This window comes from Erinaceus europaeus, chromosome 2, assembly GCF_950295315.1.
Source record: "Erinaceus europaeus chromosome 2, mEriEur2.1, whole genome shotgun sequence".
In the NCBI taxonomy this organism is placed as follows: domain Eukaryota; kingdom Metazoa; phylum Chordata; class Mammalia; order Eulipotyphla; family Erinaceidae; genus Erinaceus; species Erinaceus europaeus.
This window is the reverse complement of record NC_080163.1, coordinates 25,251,287-25,271,133: the sequence shown is the minus strand read 5'-3', so window position 1 is coordinate 25,271,133 and position 19,847 is coordinate 25,251,287. Positions and strand designations below refer to the sequence as shown.

The 19,847-nt window shown below is 41.0% G+C and overlaps 2 protein-coding genes across 8 annotated transcripts in view; both read right to left on the bottom strand.

The window, feature by feature from the left end:
* Window positions 1–19,847, bottom strand: part of SNCAIP (synuclein alpha interacting protein) — a 214,456-nt gene that overhangs the window by 122,046 nt on the left and 72,563 nt on the right. The gene's annotated exons all lie outside the window — the stretch shown is intronic.
* Window positions 3,363–4,334, bottom strand: LOC132536880 (uncharacterized). The gene has a single exon (XM_060186358.1). The coding sequence runs from the start codon at window positions 4,332–4,334 to the stop codon at window positions 3,363–3,365; it is 972 nt and encodes a 323-aa protein (XP_060042341.1).

The window sequence follows — 19,847 nt, the reverse complement described above, 5'->3', positions numbered from 1 at the left end:
GAGCCGGGGGCTCTAACCAGGATCCTTATGCAGGTCCTTGAGCTTTGCACCAAGTGTGCTTAACCCGCTGCGCTACCACCCAACTTCCTGGGGTTGAGGTTTCATGACTAGTGGACTAATGTGGCTCTGATGACTCTCCTTGTCTCAAGTCTGTTTGTCTGTCTGTCTCTGTCTGTTTCTATCTCTCTCTCTTTTTCTCTCCCTCTCCTTTCCCCTCCCCCTTTCCCTGTACTTAAAAGGAGGAAAGAAGGAAAGAAAGAAAGAAAGAAAGAGAGAAGAAAGACTACCAGGAATAGTGGTATCATGTAAGCATAAAGCCCCAGTGGCAAAAAATCAAACACATAAACACAAGAAAAATACATGATATTTAGCTATAAATGTCATTTATTAAGAAGGCCATAGATTAACGGAAATGTTCTAAGACAGAGTGGAGAAATCAAAAGACTGGCAATTTCTATTTCATATGGCTTCTAAGGAAACATCTCACTGGAAGAAAAAAAATCATTGTAAGAATCTAAATATTCTTACAGTAAAAAGAGTTTGACTTCGAGATTCTTGGAGAAGTTTCAGGAAGGCCAATATCAGCAAAATCTGCATAATAATGACAGTTAGGTGGAGCCACTTTCTGGAACCATAACCACCCTGGCAAGAAATTGTTCAGAGAGGTTTCAGGGCTACACTGAGGAAGAGTGGATCTGTATTGGGAAAGAGGAACACAGGGACACTCAACCCTGAGGCTGTGTGTAGCTTGGAGTGGCAGTGGGGAATTGGCCCTGGGCTCAAGTCAGGGCTCAAGTACAGGACTAGCCAAGCTCGATGCCTCTCTCTCATGTGTTGTAATGACAGTCTCTGCTTATCTATCCTTATTCTTACCCACCTGCTGTTCTGATCCCACAGGGAACCTGAATGAAATATGGAGGTTAAGGGAGAGCAGGCAAGTCATTCAATGTGAAAATGACTGTAAAAGAGAAATGGAAAGTTTTTCATTCAGTTGGGATATGGTTTACTGCTGCTTTCTGCTGTAGATGAAATTCATCAGTTCCTCAGTGCCAGAACTATGAACTAATGATGTCCAAACTAAAGGAAAATAGAAGGAAAAAAAAGAAAGAAAGATTTTTTAGCACTGGGAAGCTGAATATGGGCTTAAGCCAACACTGAATTGTACCGGCTCCTGGAAAGGAACTGTGGAATAATTTGGGAACTGGATTCCTTATGCATTTACGTATAGGAAACTATCCAAATCTCAGTTCCAAATTTTTGGAACACCTGAAGTGGCCATGCATTTCTCTTGATTTTGCAAAGATTACTTGATTTTACAGTAAATTCGCTTGGCAATGCTTATTGAGAATGTATAGAACACAGATGACAATCCTGACTCCCATTTAAGACAAAGTAGATGTTACAGCAATGTAAGTGGGGAGCACTAAAGACATGAGCAGTCAGTTACCTTGGTTTTGTTCTCACACTTTTATTAGTCATGAGGAATTTTAAACTTCTGAGCAAACCTAGATCAAAAGTTGTCAAAGTTCAGTGTGCTTGAGAATCAGAAGGCTTATTCAAACTCTGAAAGTCCCCAGATATGACAGGTCTACGTTGGGGTCTGAGTGTTTTCCTTTCTAACACATTCCCAAGTGATGCTGATTCTGTTAGTCCCAGAACCACACTTGAGAACAACTACCTAAGATCAATGGTTCATCCAGACCTGACCACATCTGCACTTAATTAAAACATGGTGACCTCTTCCCCACATTTCACATCTCCCCAGATGTTAACTTCATTATATGTGATTCATGCCTAGTGCCCTTCTGATTAAACTGCCTCAGTGGACTTGCCTTAGCATTTCCCAAGAAGACCACCCAGAGATCTGTGCAGGTCTTAAGCGCGCGCGTGCGTGCGTGCGTGCGTGCGTGTGTTTAAATTCCCAGTACGATGCATGGTACAGACACTGGCCCTCAGAACACTATGATATTTGGGACTTGGTTACTTTCAATTTACCTTCTTCCATAGCAGTCCATGGTAACAAAGATGTTCTGAGTTTCTCCTGCTAATGAGGTCCAGGTCCACAATTTTACAGACATTAAAAAATTTTACAATTTTTAGAGCAAAAATCTCAACTTAGGAATACCCATTCATTAGAGCTATAGTATAACAAACCCTAGATCTACAACTAAAGATGAAAATGCAAAAAAAAAAAAACATGTAATAAGAATTGGCTAAAATAAAAAGGCTTATGTAATATACATGCAACATAAAATAGTTAAAATGATTAATCTGTTAATCTGAAGTCCAAAGTAGCTACACTGTATAGTTGTTAAAAAAAAAAAAAGACCTAGTCATGTATATGAATTATACTCCCTTATATTTACTGAACCTAAATGTAGATATCAAATTATTATGAGGATTATAATTAAGCTTCTTGTTTCATTTTACTTTTTTATGGAGTCTTGCTCATGTGTAATTTAACTGTTCTGGAACACTTTTTCAGTCGTTAAGAGAAAGAGATATTCTTTCTGTGCCATAGCATCTCCCATGTGGTGTTGGGAATGTTGGTCTGGTTCTAATGCTTTTTATTTTTAATGTACCAATTTAGTAACCAGAAGAAGAAAATACAGTTCCTTGTTATATAAATGCCCCCCACTTTTTTAAATTAACTAGAGTCAGTATTTGGAGGGTTAAGCAAGCAGAAATGAGCTAAATATCTTTAGTAAAGGTGTATTTGCACATCTCTACATACACAGAGTCTGATTTCACTAGCACTGATTCTTTATCCTAATCTCTTATATACTCCTTATTTACTAAAGACACTCAGGAAAAGGGAAATGTTTTTTGCTTACACAAAGTACTATGATCAAAAGCGCAAAAACTGAACACTGCATACCTCAATAATGCACTTCCAGTATGTGTCAAAGCATTTCAAGAAATACATAAGACAAAAATATGGGATCACTGCTAAGTATCACTAGGAGGCAGGTCAAAAGTACCATCCTCAGTTTCTTTAATATACTTACTGTCTTGTTTTGTTTTTTTAACAGAGTAGCTTGCAAAATAAATGTTAAAGATATCTTTGTTGAAGTTGCTTCCAGACTGAGATGACTGTAGAGTGACTTAACACTAAAGTTTATGTTAAAAATTTTGTTATTGTTCTAGATAACAAATGTAGTGATGACTATTCTACATATAATAACTCAGTGTTCAGATACCTTCTTCTCACACAGTTTCCCTCAGGAGACTTTCTGGGGGAGGAACCACTGTATTAGGACCTCTTTGCAGAAAGCACTGGTTGATAGGGACTATGGAAATGTTAGTAGCAACTTGCAGCAATGGGATTTGTTTCCCAGTGATTAAAACCTGGTTCTCTGCCACTAGGTGTATGGTGATAGAATGCCATTTGCAGGCAGCACTATGGGTTTTTCTTCCTTGGCACCACAGAGGGACACAAACTTCATTTTGTAATTCACCAGCATAAGCAAGAAAGGACTGAGCACAGAGAAGCCTGATGAGAGAGCTGTCAGAACAGCTGGAAAAAAGACACAGTCTGCCAATTCTTTCAAGAAAAAGACTAAGATAAAGTGAGAAATCCAAAGTGGAGTGATCAGCCATATTAATAAAATACTAAACTTGGCTCCTCGAATGATTTCTATTTCTGAATCATCATCTCCAATCCAGATGTCGCCATATGTCATCTCTTTCCTTTCCAAAAGGAGAGAAGACATCCAGAAACAGACAAAGACTAAGATGGCTAAAGGAAGAATATCGATCAACACTAAAAATATTTTCCCGTAATAGAATTCTACCTGCTGGTTTCCAAGGTCCATGAGGCAATCCATGTAAATCCTTTTAGTAGACATGGGCTCTGTTTCATTGCCTGCACCCAGGTGATCTGACTTTCTCATATAAAGTAAAACTGGGCTGTACACTGCTATGCCAGTCACCCAAAGTGCAGTAACCACCTTTAAGGACTTCTTCTGATTCCCTAGGTTTGGAACCTCACTTAAGGGGTGGACAGTTTGGTAAAGCTTCCGGTGGTAGAACAAAGCAAAGTGTAACATGAACCAGATGGCCAGGGAGGTGGTCAGGGCCGCCGTGAAATGCAGGACTTTGCAGCCAGCCGAGTCCCACATGAAGCCTGAAGAGTAAACAATTTTCATGACATTCACCACCAAATTCTTAATGAGGTGGACGAGCACAAGATTGAACATCAGAAGGAAGGATGTCTGTAAATGTCCAGTGATACATTTCCTTGTGGAATGGAATAAACAGATGTTCCCTACACAACTCACAAAGATGAGAATGGAGCAAACGATGATCTCTAGAAGGTCTGCAGATGGTTTCATAGTCCACGGCAAATCACTGAGCCCAAGTGCCTTTTCCTCTTCAGGTAAGAGTCATTCAGTATTCGGAAGACTTAGTAAATATCTTTTCTCACTGGAGACCTGGCTTTTTTGTTTTTCCTGCTTAAATCCACTAACATTAACAAAATTATCAGCTGTTGTCACCTTAACAGTTTAGAGATGGTCTGTAACAGAAATCTTTGTGCTCTAGTGATGATCTGCTGAAAACAGAGGAGCTTCCCAGGAGGACTCTGCTTTATCATCTCAGGGGACTTGACTATGAGAGTTCTAGGTATCATCACATAATTAAAAGTTCTCAGAAATGTATTTATAGCACTGTAATGCAATTTCCTACAAACACAATGTGATGCCATTTTCAACAAACACAAGAGAGTGGATAAAATTAAATTTTGTACCAGTGAAGGGAAGTTGAGCAGAGGTTGAAATTACCTTCTCCACTCATAAAAAAAAAAAAAGGAAAGAAAAAATGCAATGCAGGGCTGTCTCAATAAGAATCAAGATTTTCAAAATGTCAAGCTCAGAACAACAGCAATGACATGGTAATATATGAAGTACAGAAATTTCCTAGATCCTTTACCATTTTGCAAAGTACAAATATTATTACCTGTTTTGATGATCTCATGAGGTTGTTAGGAATACAAAAGAAATAACTGAAAACACGTGCAAGGGTTGTAGGGAATAGAATAAAGGAAAAAGGGGGGAAGAGAGGAAGACAGACATTTCTATAAACACCAGCTTTGTGTTGATGATCAAATCTATGTACTATTAGTTAAAAAAAAATCCTGATAATTAGAAAGACTTTCCCTCTGGAGCACAAGAGCCTAGGAGAATATTTCTGTCCTGAATATGGCTGGAGAGTACATAGTAAGTGCAGAAAAGCAGCACTGAAACACATTGCTCAAGAAGCCTGACATTAACTCACTTTCTGGATGAGTTCTGTTGGCAAACTATATCATAATGATTCATTCTGGGGACCAACCACATTCTCTACTGTATGTTAGTCTGGCTGTGGACCATCCTAGTCTGTGCTATCACAACATCTGCTTCAGACTTAATTGCCTGTGTACTAGATCCAGCTTTCACCTCTCTTTCCAACTCCGTGTTCAGTGACTTCATGCTTAGAGCTTGGAACTCAGTGCACTGCAAGTATTTCCACCACGGCAAAGGCTACATACACATCAGGATGCAGACCTTGGCAGGAACACAGCCTAGGTTCATACCATACGGTAATACCATAGCACTGGGGTGCTATGGGCTCCCTCTCTCTCCCACTCTCCCTCTTCTCTTCTCTCTCTTCTCTTCTCTTCTCTTCTCTTCTCTTCTCTTCTCTTCTCTTCTCTTCTCTCTCCTCTCTTCTCTTCTCTTTTCCCCTTCCCCTCCCTCCCCCTCCTCCCCCTCCTCCCCCTCCTCCCCCTCCTCCCCCTCCCCCCTCCTCCTCCCTCCTCCTCCCTTCTCCTTCCTCCTCCTCCCTCCTCCTTCCTCCTCCTCCTCCTCCTCCTCCTCCTCCTCCTCCTCCTCCTCTTCTTCTTCTTCTTCTTCTTCTTCTTCTTCTTCTTCTTCTTCTTCTTCTTCTTCTTCTTCTTCTTCTTCAGCTGAGTCATTTATGAATTAGAGTTGCTACAAAACCTGGGTATCTGAGGAGGTTGCTTCACAAGCAGTGAAGCAGGTCTGCAGGTATCTATCTTTCTCTCCCTCTGTCTTCCCCTCCTCTCTCAAGTTCTCTCTGTCCTATCAACAAACAAACAAACAACACCTGGGTGTCCTTGACCCTGTCCAACAGAAAAGCCTATTTCCTATGCTGGCATGATAGCTCACCTGGATGGTGTGTCTGCTTTATCATACATGAAACCCAGGTTCAGGACAGCTTTTGCAACTGCAGAAGAATTTTCAGTGCTGTGGTGTCCTTCCCTCTCTCCTTTGTCTCTCTCTATCTGAAAAAGTTGACTTGTAGTGGAGAAATTCAGAGGACAAGAATATGGCTAGTATCAGAAGGACCCAGGGAGCACTTCTGTACCCTCCTCCTCTGTAGAAAGTAACTGGCACATTACACTTAGAAAAGGAAAGAAACAAATCTTCCTTTGGAAAGCAAGCATGGATTCTGCCAGCCTAACTTCACTGAGGTCATCTGAGAACCGGGAGGTTCAAAGGTTCTCTCCAACTTCCATTTGCTTTGGCATCAGATTTAACAGACACACAACTGAGGGAGAATTTATATGGCCCAGGCTGTTTTCCAAAATCGCAAACTGCAAAAGTTATTTAGAATGGAGCTTCAACTCAGTCCCGTGTGTGAAGTGGCTCAGATGTAAATGCTTTCTGTGTGGTTTAAGGCAATCTAGGGTTCCTCAAAATGTACATGTGTCATTCTTCTAATATTAAAGGTTTGGACTCAAAAGCACACTGGCCTCCTCATGATTAGAGGCTGCTGTTCCTCTGTGTGACTCTGGACTGGAGGAGGAGAAATAAAACACGCCCTGCTGCCTTCATCTGAGCATTAGGTTCTCGTAGTAGTGCAAAGATAAACAAACTCTGGAGGGCTGAAGGAAGGGTATTTACTTCCTTAAATTGAATAAATTGTAATATAAATAAATGGCTTTTAAGCTGACATGCCTGAAATTAGATTCTGGGTCTGAATCTAGACAAGGGCAATAATTTATTTTGGGGGAAGATCAGTGCAGGGCATAAAGGGTGGGGCACGCTGGTCTAACCAAACAAGATAATTTACCATGTTCTGTCCCAGAAAGAGTCTGGAAATTGACTTGTTTCCTTCTAGGAGAGCAAAGTAACATTTGCATTTTTATAAGAACAGAATGGAGGGAACGATAGGATGGAGTCTTTTATCTTGTCATCCATGGCGGCCTGAAGTTATTTTCAATTCACTGGAAGGTAGTGATTTTGAGGCCAGTGAGGGTAAAAGTGCAACCCCCTAGCTCCAAATTAGAAGTGAATGGAGAGGAACCTCAGGCTGACGGGGGCCAGAGCAATTAAATGGTAATTGCCTTTTAGATATACTAATGTTGCTAATTATATTACTGTGCTAAGTGCTGGAAAATGTGGGTAAGAGATCCAGGCCACTCTTGTGGGGAAAGCGAATGAGATTGATTAAGCCTGGCACTGAACTGGATTTTTCACATCCATTATCTCCTGAAATCCACACAGTAATCCTAGGATGGATTATTAGTTCCAATATGGCCACCAAGTAACTGCTCTGTGGTCTCTAGTTTGTGAGTGACTGAATTACAAGTCCTACCAGCATGGTATGAGTGAACTGTGGTAAGGTCTTTAGTAAAAATGGGAAACAGTGGATTCAAAGTCCAGAAGGAATATGAAATATGGTGGTGGAGAAAGATGAGACAATTTGGGAACCTAGTTGTGAAAAATTGTGAAATGTAGCCACGGTGGTTGGGCCTGTCCTTACTGTCCACGGAAAGGAAAACAACCTGACAGGAAACTGTAGGGCTCAAATCAGGGCAAAGCTCCATGTTTGAGGTATCTATCCAAAAAACACAAAAACACTAATCTGAAAAGACACATGCACATCTATGTTCGTTACAATAGCCAAGCAAGATACAAACAAGTGAAGTGTCTAATGACAATTGGTTGGAAAGAGAAGATGTGGGACATATACACAATGGATTATAGCTGGGCTGGGACAAAAGATGAGATTGGATCTTTTGTTACACCATGAATGGAACTGAAAGGAGTATGCTATGTGAAACCAATCAGGAGAAAGATAAATACTGGATCATTTCACTCACATGTGAAACATAGAGATACAGAGCAAGGGAACTGACAACATCAAATACAAACAAACCTTGGCCTCTGCTGGCAGATTTGAGGTTACTGAAGCGGGATGAGGGGAAGATCTGAAGGAGTAGAGGAAGAGAAATGCCACTTTGGTGATGGGGGAGGTGTGGCACTATGGATTTTGAAGAGGTGTGAAATTATACAGGCAAATCATAAACAGTTTTGTAATTCAAAGTCACCTCAATAAAATTTCTATAAAGGGGGTGACTTTACAGTGTCAACGGAGACCAGCTCCAACACTAAAGGAGTCAAGGAAGAGGCACCAGATGATGGAGACTGAGGGGTCTGGTGAACCCAGAAGCAATTAAGGGCTGCATCTTTATACCTGACTCTCCTAGGCTAATCTATGAGCTAGACAAAGTATGTCATCAGGAATTCACAGCCAGAAAATCAGGCTAAATCAGGTATGGACAATGAGAGGCATGTTGGTTCATGTCTGTTCTGATCTCAGGTTCCTTATAAGGAGTTTCACAGAAACAATGAACAAAATATAGCCAAGCATCTCTGTGTTTATATAAATGTGCTTGTATATACATACATATGCTTGCATATCTTCTTTGTTTGTATGTCTTTTAGATAGAGACAGAGAGGCAGAGAGTGTCGGAGAGAGAGAGAGAGAGAGAGAGAGAGAGAGAACTAAAGCTCCCTTCAATGTAGTGGCAGCTGAGTTTGAACTTGGGTTGTGTGCAAGGAAAAAGCAATACATTATCCAAGTGAGTGAATTCAGGAACTCTTGCCTATATTGTTCTTCCCTTTACTTTCTCTCTCTCTCTCTCTCTCTCTCTCTCTCTCTCTCTGTCTGTCTCTTTCCTTCTCCTTCTTTCTTCTCCTCTTCCCCCCTCCTCCTCCCCTCTCCCCTTCCCCTCCACCCCCTCCTCCTCCTCCTCCTTCTTCTTCTTCATGTCCAGGCCTTAAGCAGGCATGATTTCACTACTACCAGACTGATCTTTCAACTCGTTTTATTTCAAATGTAAAGATAAAGGAGAGAGAGAGGGGAGTAGGGCTGTAGCACAGCGGGTTAAGTGCGCGTGGCACAAAGCGAAAGGACTGGCTTAAGGATCCTGGTTTGAGCCCTCTGGCTCCCCACCTGCAGGGAGTCACTTCACAAGCTGTGAAGCAGATCTGTAGATGTCTATCTTTCTCTCCTCCTCTCTCCATTTCTCTCTGTCCTATCCAGCAACGATGCCATCAGTAACAACAACAATCATAACTACAACAATAAAACAACAAGGGCAACAAAAGGGAATAAATAAATATTTTTTAAAAAAAGGAGAGAGAGAGGGAGATATACATCACCAGAATTTCCTATTCCTAGCACCTTAGCACTCTCATGTAGATCCTAGGACATGCATATACAAAGTATGTGCCCTCCTGGGTGAGCTTTCTTCAGGCTATACTTATCACATAATATTTATTTTGAATAGAGACAGAGAGAAATTTAGAGGGAAGGGCAATAGACAGGGTGGGAGAGAGTCACCTTTAGCACTGTCTCACTGCTCACAAAGCTTCTCTCATACAGATGGGAACTGGTGGCCTGAATCCAGGTCCATGAGCACTGTAATGTATGCACACAACCAGGGGTGGCATCACCTGGCTCCTTCATGTTTATGTTTACGTACACATAGCAACCATGGGGGTCAAGCAATAATTGTGGCCTGCTCTGCAGGTTGCTAAGTGCTATCCAGATGCTTGCATTTTGCCAGCATTTGTTCCCTCAAACCCTGCACACAGTCACAGAGGTATGTTTACACCTCTGCTTATAGCCAGAAGGTGCTACACAGGCTTTTTGCCAAAGGCAGGGATTTTAAATGCATTGTGTTTGCAACACGAATTCAGTTCCTTGGCAAGCAGCTGTGGAACCCCCTCCCAAGAAAAAAAATAAAAGTTTCTCCAAAACGGGCTCTAGTCCTAGCCCACTGGTCTTCATTGTTACTTGAGCCTCCAAAGATTAAACCCATATCTGGCTTTTTGTACCTGACTACACACATGCATCATATCTTTGGATTTTATTCTTAAACTCTCTCTCATCCAAATGTCTCAAAAGAGGCATCTACATTCACCACTTTATTGTCTTTACTCCATCGTCCATTGAAATTGCTTTTTTTTTTTTTTTTTTAACCAGAGCACTGTTCAGCTCTGGCTTATGGTGATGTGGGGAATTGAACCTGGGACTGAAGAGCCTCAGACATGAGACTGTGTTTGCATAACCATTATACTATATACCCCTTGCCCAAAATGATTTATACTTCTTATTCCTCTATAAATGATCTGGAAGAAGATGAACTCCAATTGTTGAATATTAATGCACCTGGATTTGTCTGATAAGCTCTCTTCCCTTTAATGATCTTTATCTTTTCTGCTCCTCATGAATCAAAGGTCTGGACCCACTTTGCTTTTTTTTTTTTTGCCTCCATGTTTATTGCTAGGGCTCAGTGCTGGCACTAAGAATCCACCACTCCTGGTGGCCACCCCCCCCAGACACACAATTTTATTTTATAGGACAGAGATAAATTGAGAAGGGAAGAGGAGATAGAAAGGGAGAGAAAAAGATAGACACCTGCAGACCTGCTTCCCCACTCATGAAGCATCTCTGCTGCAGGTAGGGAGCAGAGGCTTGAACTCAATTCTTTGCATGGATCCTTGAGCATAGTGTTATGTGCGTTTAACCGATGCACCACCACCCTCCCACTCTCCCCACCCACATTTTGCTTCTTACTCCACCACTTGCTCCTAAGTGTACACACATTCATGATCTACAGGATATCACTACATGTATGTACACAGTCATCCCACCTCAAATGCTGAAACACCATCATTCTCCATGCAGCTAAGATAGGTGTTATCCCTGGATCCTTTCTCAGCTACACAGTCATCTTGCCACAATTTTATCATTCCTATCCTTCTAACCATTTTCTTACTCTAGCTTCTCATTGTCTCTTATTTGAGTGGATGTGAGAAGGACAAGACTTAAAAGCAAGGAAGTTAGCTAGGGATGCCAGAAGGACAAGACTTAAAAACAAGAAAACTAGCTAGGTAGCTGGTTCTTCAAAATTAGTCTCTGAGTCTATACAACCGTTCAAGGACTTAAAACATGGAAATGTCCAAGTCATTATCTTACTGAAAACTTCAGTGTTTGCCTATTTTCTTTATTTAAAAACGATTTAATTAATTACCCTATTTATTTTGCTCCCAGGGTTATTTCTGGGGCTCTATTCCTGTAGAATTGTTCCTGAAAGTCATTCTTTTAAAGACATTTTAAGAGGGTGAGATAGAGAGAGAGAGAAAAAAAAAGGAGCAAGGAAGAGAGGAGGAGAAATGCCTTTAGCACTGTTCCACCACCTGTGAACTTTCTCTGTTGTAGGTAGGGGATAGGGATTTGAACTGGGGTCTTAATACATGATAATGTGTCCACTCTACCAGGAAAGCCACCACCAGGCCCAAGTTTGATGACTTTCTAAGAGCTGATAGCCAGTTCCTGGCCACTCACACAAAGCTGTTCATCTCCTACGAATTTTGACTTGTACTAGAAACATCCACGGTACTGAAATCTTGTTCCTTACTTTAATGTTTGGTTTCTACTAATATACCTGTGTATATCATTCTCCTCCTCAGCTCCCACCTTTGGTTTATCGCTTGCTAATGACTTCTACTTTGTTTCATTTTAATGAGAGGAAATGATGAGAGGCACAGTGAGAGAGAAAACAAGAATATCACTCTCACATATGCAGTACAGGGAATCAAACTGAGAAAACTACATATGTATGCTAGGTGTTCGATCATTCAGCCCATCCCAACAGATCCATTTTCTCAGGAAACTCTTTCCTAACCTCCTCTGGTAAAATATGGAATCAGACAGAAGACTGGGAGGCCACACCTTCTCACCCTGCCACAGAAACTGTCTTTTGTAAGTCTTACAGAAATGCATCATTCTCCACAGTATTAGAAGGCACTAACTTGTATTCTGCTTAACTTCTTTTTGAATGCTTTCAGTCCTACAGATACTAGTATCATCTCTTGATCTTTCTTACCTCAAAAGTGTCTTATCTTGCTTAGTTGTATGTCTTAGCTCTTTCAGAGTAACTACTTAACTCATTTTAATTTTCCTTATCCTTCCCAACCCACCTAGGTTTATCATTTGGAAGGGTAGGTATCCAAATCTTAAGTCAATAAATCTAAAAAAATAAAAATAAAAAGATGTATGGGTTCTGATTTTAAGCAATCCCCATAGAGAACTGGAGAAAAGAAGATGATGGATATCTGACATTAGTGACATCCCACAGAAAACTAGTCAAAAGCAGCAAAGGAGATGAGAATCTTAGGCAAGAAAAGGTATTACGAATATCAGGGATATTTTGAGATCCATTGTATTTTATTTCATTTCTGGTCACCTACAGGCCTTCACTGGTCTGGAGTGACTTCTGCATAGAGACAGAGTGGCAGAGAGAGGAAAGGGAACTGAAGCACTGAAGCTTCCTTCATTGTGTTGGGGGCTTGGCTATCTATTACTGTACTATCGTTGACTGCACTATCACTGAGATTCTTTAAAAAAAAACGATTTATCATTATTTCTATTTTTGGGTAGAGACAGGGAGAAATCAAGAAAGAAGGGTGAGAATAGAGAAAGAGAGAGACACCTGCAGCACTGATTTACCACCCTATATAGGTGGGGACTGGGAACCACAGTCCTTTCACACAATAATGTGTGTGTGTGTTTAACTGGGTGTGTCACCACCTGGCCCCGGAGATTCTTTTTATATCAGACTCTGGCCTTGCTCAAAGACCTTACATGTGGCTCTGTTTTGCTACTATTCTCTTCTGTGTTTCTTTTCTTTGGAGAAAGCCATAGAACAAATTTTACCAATTGTTAAATACGAGGGAATGTCCTCAGACTAATGCAAGTGTTTACAGGGGCCAGGCTGTGGTGCACCCAGTTGAGTGCACACATTTCCATGTGCAAAGACTTGAAGTTGAATCCCTGCTGCTTACCTGCAGGGGGAAAGCTTCAAAGTAGTGAAGCCAGTCTGCAGATGTCTATCTCTCTCCCTGTCACTCCCCCCCTTTTTTATGGTTGTTGTGGTTATTATTGTTGTTGCTATTGGTGTTGTTGCATATGACAGAGAGAAATGGAGAGAGGAGGGGAAGACAAAGAGGGGGAGAGAAAAATAGACATCTGCAGACCTGCAACTGCCCTGCAGGTGGGGGGCTAGGGCTCTAACCGGGATCCTTACACCAGTCCTTGTGCTTTGTGCCATGTGCACTTAACCCGCTGTGCTACCGCCCAACACCCCACTCCTCCCCTTTTGTATCTCTCTGTCTTAGAAAATAAATTAGAAAGGGGGAGAAGCTATTTACACCAGCTCTACAGTTCACCTCAAACCTAATGGTGAGAAACTAAAAAAGTTTTTTTATTTTTTTATATCTTTATTTATTGAATAGAGATGCCAGAAATCAAGAGTAGAGATAGAAAGGGAGAGATAAAGAGAGACACCTGCAGCCCTGCTTCACCTCTTGCAAAGTTTTCCCTCTGCGGGTGGGAAAAAGTTTTTGATTAGGAATAAAGTAAGGGTGTTCTCTTGGGGCTGGATGGTGGCACACCTGATTGAGTGCACCTGTTACAATGAACAAGGACCCAGGTTTAATGCCCTGGTCCCCACTTGCAAAAGGAAAGCTTCACAAGTGGTGAAGCAGTGCTGCAGGTGTCTCTCTGTCTCTCTCCCTATTCCCCCTTCCCTCTCAAATTCTGACTATCTCTATCAAATAAATAAAGATAATTAATTAAAACATTTAAAAAATATGAAAAGAGGGTGTCCTCTCATATAGGAAGTCCCATTCTCCTTATAAGCAGGGAGGACAAACAGCATATCTGTCTCAAATAAGGTTTTATAGACAAACACTAAAATTCTCACATCTTGTCAAATATTGAAACTATTAGATGTTGGCTGCAGATGCTTTGTTTTTCTTATAGTATATGCACAATTTTACCACTCCTGGGATTAAATCTTTTATCTTTTTAAATTTCAAATACAGATAGAGACATAGAAGGAAACAGAAAGAGACACCACAACACTGGACCTTCACCTGGTGCTGTAGTATTCCCATGTGGCACTGGGGTCCACACAAAGGCTCACTCCTGTCAAAGTATGTACCCTAATTTTATATTTGTATCTTATCATTCCCAGAAGCCACTCCTTTCTCTTTTTCTCTTTCTTCTTTCTTTCTTCCTTTCTCTCTCTATTTCTTTCTTTCTCTTTTCATTTAAATTTTTATTATATAGGGCAGATAGAAATTGACAGAGGAGGGGGATATAGATTGGGAGAGAGAACGAGAGATACCTGCAGATCTTCTTCACCACTTGTGAAGCATCCCCTCTTCAGATGAGGAGCAGAGGCTTGAACCTGGATACTTACACATGGTAATATGTACTCTTAACTGTTTGTGCCACTGCCCAGCCCTCAGAAAATTATAAACCCTTTAAGAATTTTTTATCTGGCTTCAAACCACTAACAAGTAATCAAGAGATATTTTGTGAAGTCTCTGCCAGTTACCAACATGTAAAACAAGGATTTTCTTGTCTTTCTTCCTTTGACCCTTGGTACCTAAGTCATATTGGATCCTTAAATTGTACAAGTTATAAATTTCTAGCTCTATATCTAGTTCTCCATAGCTTGGTCCTAACTCTTTCCATGTGAGGTATGGCAGAAGGAGTCAGTCTCAACCACTGGGCCCTATTACATTTCAGTCAGCTTGCATGGAACCTTGGAAGGAGCTCTGTTGACTTCCAGATTAAGTGTCTTCCAGAAGCAGTGCCAACCAGTAGACCAAGCAAGACAATGTGGATATGTAGTGTTGGGACCTCTTGGCATTAATACAACCAAGTCAGTTTGAAAAAGGTATTAGCCATAGTAAATAGAAAGTCAATGATTTAAGAAAAGATTCCTGGGCTGAATAACTTGCATGCCTAAGGTCCCAGAGATCCCAGGTTCAATAACCAGCAGCACCATAAGACAGCTGAGCAATGCTATCGCTCTCATTGAAATTATAAATAGAGGCCAGGAGATATCTTGCCCAGTACAGCACATACTTTGTCACAAGCAAAGAATCAGGCTGGAGTCCCCAGACCTACATGAGCATCATAAGCAGATGCTCCATGCAAAAAGAGTGGTGTATGGTATCTCTCCTCTCTACCTCTTTCTAATTGATATTGGGAGGGAATTTTTTCTTTAATATTATTTGCCACCAGGGTTATTGCTGGGACTCAATGCTGGCAAGATGGTTCCATTACTCCCCACAGTCATCCCCTGCCATTTTTATTTTTTGATAAAGGATAAGTTAGAGTTTAGGGAGAAGAGACAGAGAGGAGAGATATCTGCAGCACAGTCCCACTATTTATGAAGATTATCCCTTTGCAGGTAGGGACCTGGGACTTGAATCCCAGGTCCCACGATAATGCATACATTCTACAACATGTGCCATCAGCCCTGCCCTGGAAATGAATTTTAAAAAATCCACCAGGAAGAGTAGAACTATGAAGGCTAAGAATCTGGTAGCAAAACAACAACAACAAAAATAATAAGTATCTAAACAAAACAGATTATCTCTCGTCCACATCTTCTGTTTGGAACTCAAACCCTTGCAAACTTTTCAAGCTCTATCTCCAAGATAAAGCTAACAGTAACACATCTGGCTACATTATTTAATCCATTTGCATTTAATAGATTTACAAACTTGCTTCAGAGTTTATTATCAATGAGTTATTATCTGGGGACTGAGTATTGCAAATGCCCTTGAGCATGGTTCATGTTCAGCTCAGCCTCTGTTGGACATCTGCTTCATTCTTTAAACTCTACTTGAGTTCTTGGCTTACTCCATTCTTTTTATCTAGTACAATGTAGATATTCTCCAGTTTCCATCTCTATTTTTGATCTGATTTTGCACTTGGTAACCAGTACACAGTCCTCTGATTTCTCAGTCTTCAGATATCCCATTTCTACAGAGAAGCCCGATACTTTCCCTATTGTAATCCACTCTAATTCTCTACATGCTACTGATGGCTTCCTTTTGATATCTCTGAGCATAGCAGAGAAAAACCCTGACTCACCACCATTATTCTTTCCATATGCTACATTCTTAGAGTCATAAAACACCCAGATTCCTGAATTTCCCACACATCCCTACTGGCTATCTTTCTAGTTCTTCAAACTTCAGCAGGCCATGCCCTATACATTCCTCTCATACTCTTAACAGGTTTCTACTCTACCCTCTGTCCACAGGTCTTTAAATGATGGTGGCTATGAATCCTCACATGTGCAATAGGCACCTTTACCCTTTAAGACTATTTTGGAGATTTAACAACTTTATAGAGGCTACATCTTTTTTTAAAAAATATTTATTTATTTATTTATTTTCCCTTTGTTTTTGCCCTTGTTGTTTTATTGTTGTAGTCATTATTGTTGTTGTTATTGATGCCTTCGTTGTTGGATAGGACAGAGAGAAATGGAGAGAGGAGGGGGAGACAGGGAGAGAGAAAGATAGACACCTGCAGACCTGCTTCACCGCTTGTGAAGCGACTCCCCTGCAGGTGGGGAGCCAGGGGCTTGAACCGAGACCCTTATGCCGGTCCTTGTGCTTTGCGCCACCTGCGCTTAACCACTGCGCTACCGCCCGACTCCCGAGGCTACATCTTTTTTAAAAAAAATTTTTAAAAACAACTTTAATGTTTATTTATTTTCCCTTTTGTTGCCCTTGTTATTTTATTGTTGTTGTAGTTGTTGTTGTTGTTATTGATGTTGTCATTGTTAGATAGGACAGAGAGAAATAGAGAGAGGAGGGGAAGGTAAAGAGGGGGAGAGAAAGATAGACACCTGCAGACGTGTTTCACAGCCTGTGAAGAGACTCCCCTACAGGTGGAGAGCCAGGGGCTTGAACGGGATCCTTTACACTGGTCCTTGCACTTTGCACCATGTGTGCTTAATCTGCTGCACTACCGCCCAAAAGATCAGTGCATCAAGGTCAGTGGTGATTCAAAAACTGAGACTACAACAAGAATTCAGAACACTGAACCAACTATCTTTCAAGTCTAGTTCTCTCCAATCTTCATACAAACTTGATACAAAAAGGCCAATCATCCTTTAATAATACAAAACTACAAAGATCATCCTTTCGCTATCAGTCCTGGACAGTTTTATAGCTGGTTTCAAGTTTGTGGTGTTAATACTTTTCCCCTACTTTCTTCTAACTGGTATGTTGCTATGAACTGATTGTGTAGAAGCAGAAGATGAAATGATAAATGATGACAAAAATCTGCTGAAAAACACAGGCAACAGCGTGAACAAACAGGCTTAAAAGGCTCATGCTGGGAACCTTTGGGTCAGAGGCACAGCTCTTCACCAGGATAGGACAATAATTCCACATAGAGGGGCCTGGTTATCCGACTTCCCACAGTTTCAAGGTTGCACAAAGATAGAAAAGTCATCATAACATGAAAATACTAATGAGTTGGCTGCTTTTCAAACAATCCCCCACCCCCACCCTGCTCTCTCCACCCAACAGCTCTCTCTCCTTACAAGTGCTATCTCTCTGCATCCATTTAATGGACATCTTTGGAAGTGGCTTTCTTGCTGGGTGTGAGAGGATTCAAATGTTCCAATGCAACATGAATGTGATGCAAGTGGGCTGGGAGTGTAAACAAAAAGCTTGCAAAAGTCAGGGGAAAAATTATATTGAATAATAGCTTAAAGTTCAGATTGTCAGGTCATTAGAAAAGCTGGTATAGTTCCTATCAGTCCCAGAGCACAGGATGGTGGTGTGATAGATGCTTCATAAGAGAATGATTAGGCCATCAGTAGACAGACAGAAGGCTTTCAGTCAGCTGATGAAGCTCATGGTCATTTCACTTATGCGCTGCACAGTCAAACAAAGATGAAGGATGACACATAATACAAAGGAAAAAACTGACTGCCAACTCATTTTAAAGACCCAAGATCAGGGAGTCGGGTGGTAGCGTAGTGGGTTAAGTGCATGTGGCGCCAAGCGCAAGCACCGGTTTAAGGATCCCGGTTCAAGCCCTGGCTCCCCACCGTCAGAAGTGTCGCTTCACAAGCAGTGAAGCAGGTCTGCACGTGTCTATCTTTCTCTCCTCCTCTCTGTTTTCCCCTCCTCTCTCCATTTCTCTCTGTCCTATCCAATGATGACATTAATAACAACAACAATAACTACAACAACAATAAAACAACAAGGGCAACAAAAAGGAATAAATACATAAATAAATAAAGATTTAAAAAGGACCCAAGATCAATATCATTACCTATTCTTTTTTTTAGACTTTTTAAAAGAAGTTTTTATCTTATTTATTTTTCTATTTTTGTATTATCTTTATTTATTGGATAGAGACAGTCAGAAAGCAAGAAGGTAGGGGGAGATAGAGATGGAGAGAGAAAGAAAGACACCTGCTACACTACTTCACCACTTTAAAGCTTTCCCCCAGCAAGTGGGGACTGGGGGTTCGAACTTGGGTCCTTGTGCATTGTAACATGTGTACTCAACCAGGTACACCACTACCCGGCCCCTCATTACCTATATCTAACTATCAGAGAGTGAGATTGTAGAGCTGGCTTAGTAGAAAGAATTAACTTCTAGCATGTGTGAGACCCTCAGTTCAGTCCCTAGGACCACATGTGATGGAACAGACCTCTGGTTACTCTCTCTCTCTCACACACATGAGGTAAGTGAATAAAAAAATCTTAAGAACACAGACATAACTGGATTCATTTTCATAATTTCCACTTAATGTTTCAAGACAGATTCCAGTTAGGTGAATTTTGTTTGTTTTACTCCTTACTCTGGACATATGCTTTAATTTCCAATGACTTCATTTTTAAGCAGTCTTTTATCCCACTCCTGATTACTCTCAGATAATGAGGACCTCTGGTGCATGTAATCATAAACTTGGAAAGGTTGCAAGCTAAAAACCTAACTGCAAAGTGAACACAGTCCAAACCAACAAGAGTTTTATTCTCTAAGCAGTGTTCCAGCTAATCAGCTGTATGAAGCTAAAGAGACAGGACCGTTCTCTGAGTAGCTACCATATGCCAGACACTTTCTACGTCTAACTTCCCAAACTCACAGCAATTCTGCAATGTTGCCAGAAGAATGGCCGTTTCAGATAGAAAAACTGAGATGTAGCTTCAAAATTAATTAGTTCACAGAACAAGTGATTGATAGAGGTAAGATGAAAATCCACAATGACTAAGAATCTAAGATCATTCTCTAACACCCAGAAAACCAGAAGTCACATTGGAATGAAGGTGATGGGGGAACCATTAGTTTTCAGTCCAGCTTCCAATATTATCCTGTTCATAGACTGCTTTTACAAGAACTTGCAAGGGAGTTTCTGGGGCTGGCTGAGGAGCCAGTCAGGAACACAGATGAGCCACAGGTCAGACCTGGTTCTAGGCATTCTGTCCAGCCATGGCTGCCATGGATGGCCAATGCCCTTCCAAATGTTCCTCCGCATTTGCTTATTGTGCGCTCTGCTTTTGAGTTGCTAAATATTGATGTCTCCTTGATCTGAAAACAATGCTACCATCAAAATGTTAAAGTCTCCAAAGAACTATGAGAAAGTGGTTATAAGTGTTCTTCAGAATAATGCTTTCCAGCTACTGCATGAAGAAGTACAGATAGTACAGATCATCA

Excerpts from the sequence above, each read along its gene's own strand:
- LOC132536880 (XM_060186358.1), bottom strand. The coding sequence starts at position 4,334 with ATGAAACCATCTGCAGACCTTCTAGAGATCATCGTTTGCTCCATTCTC.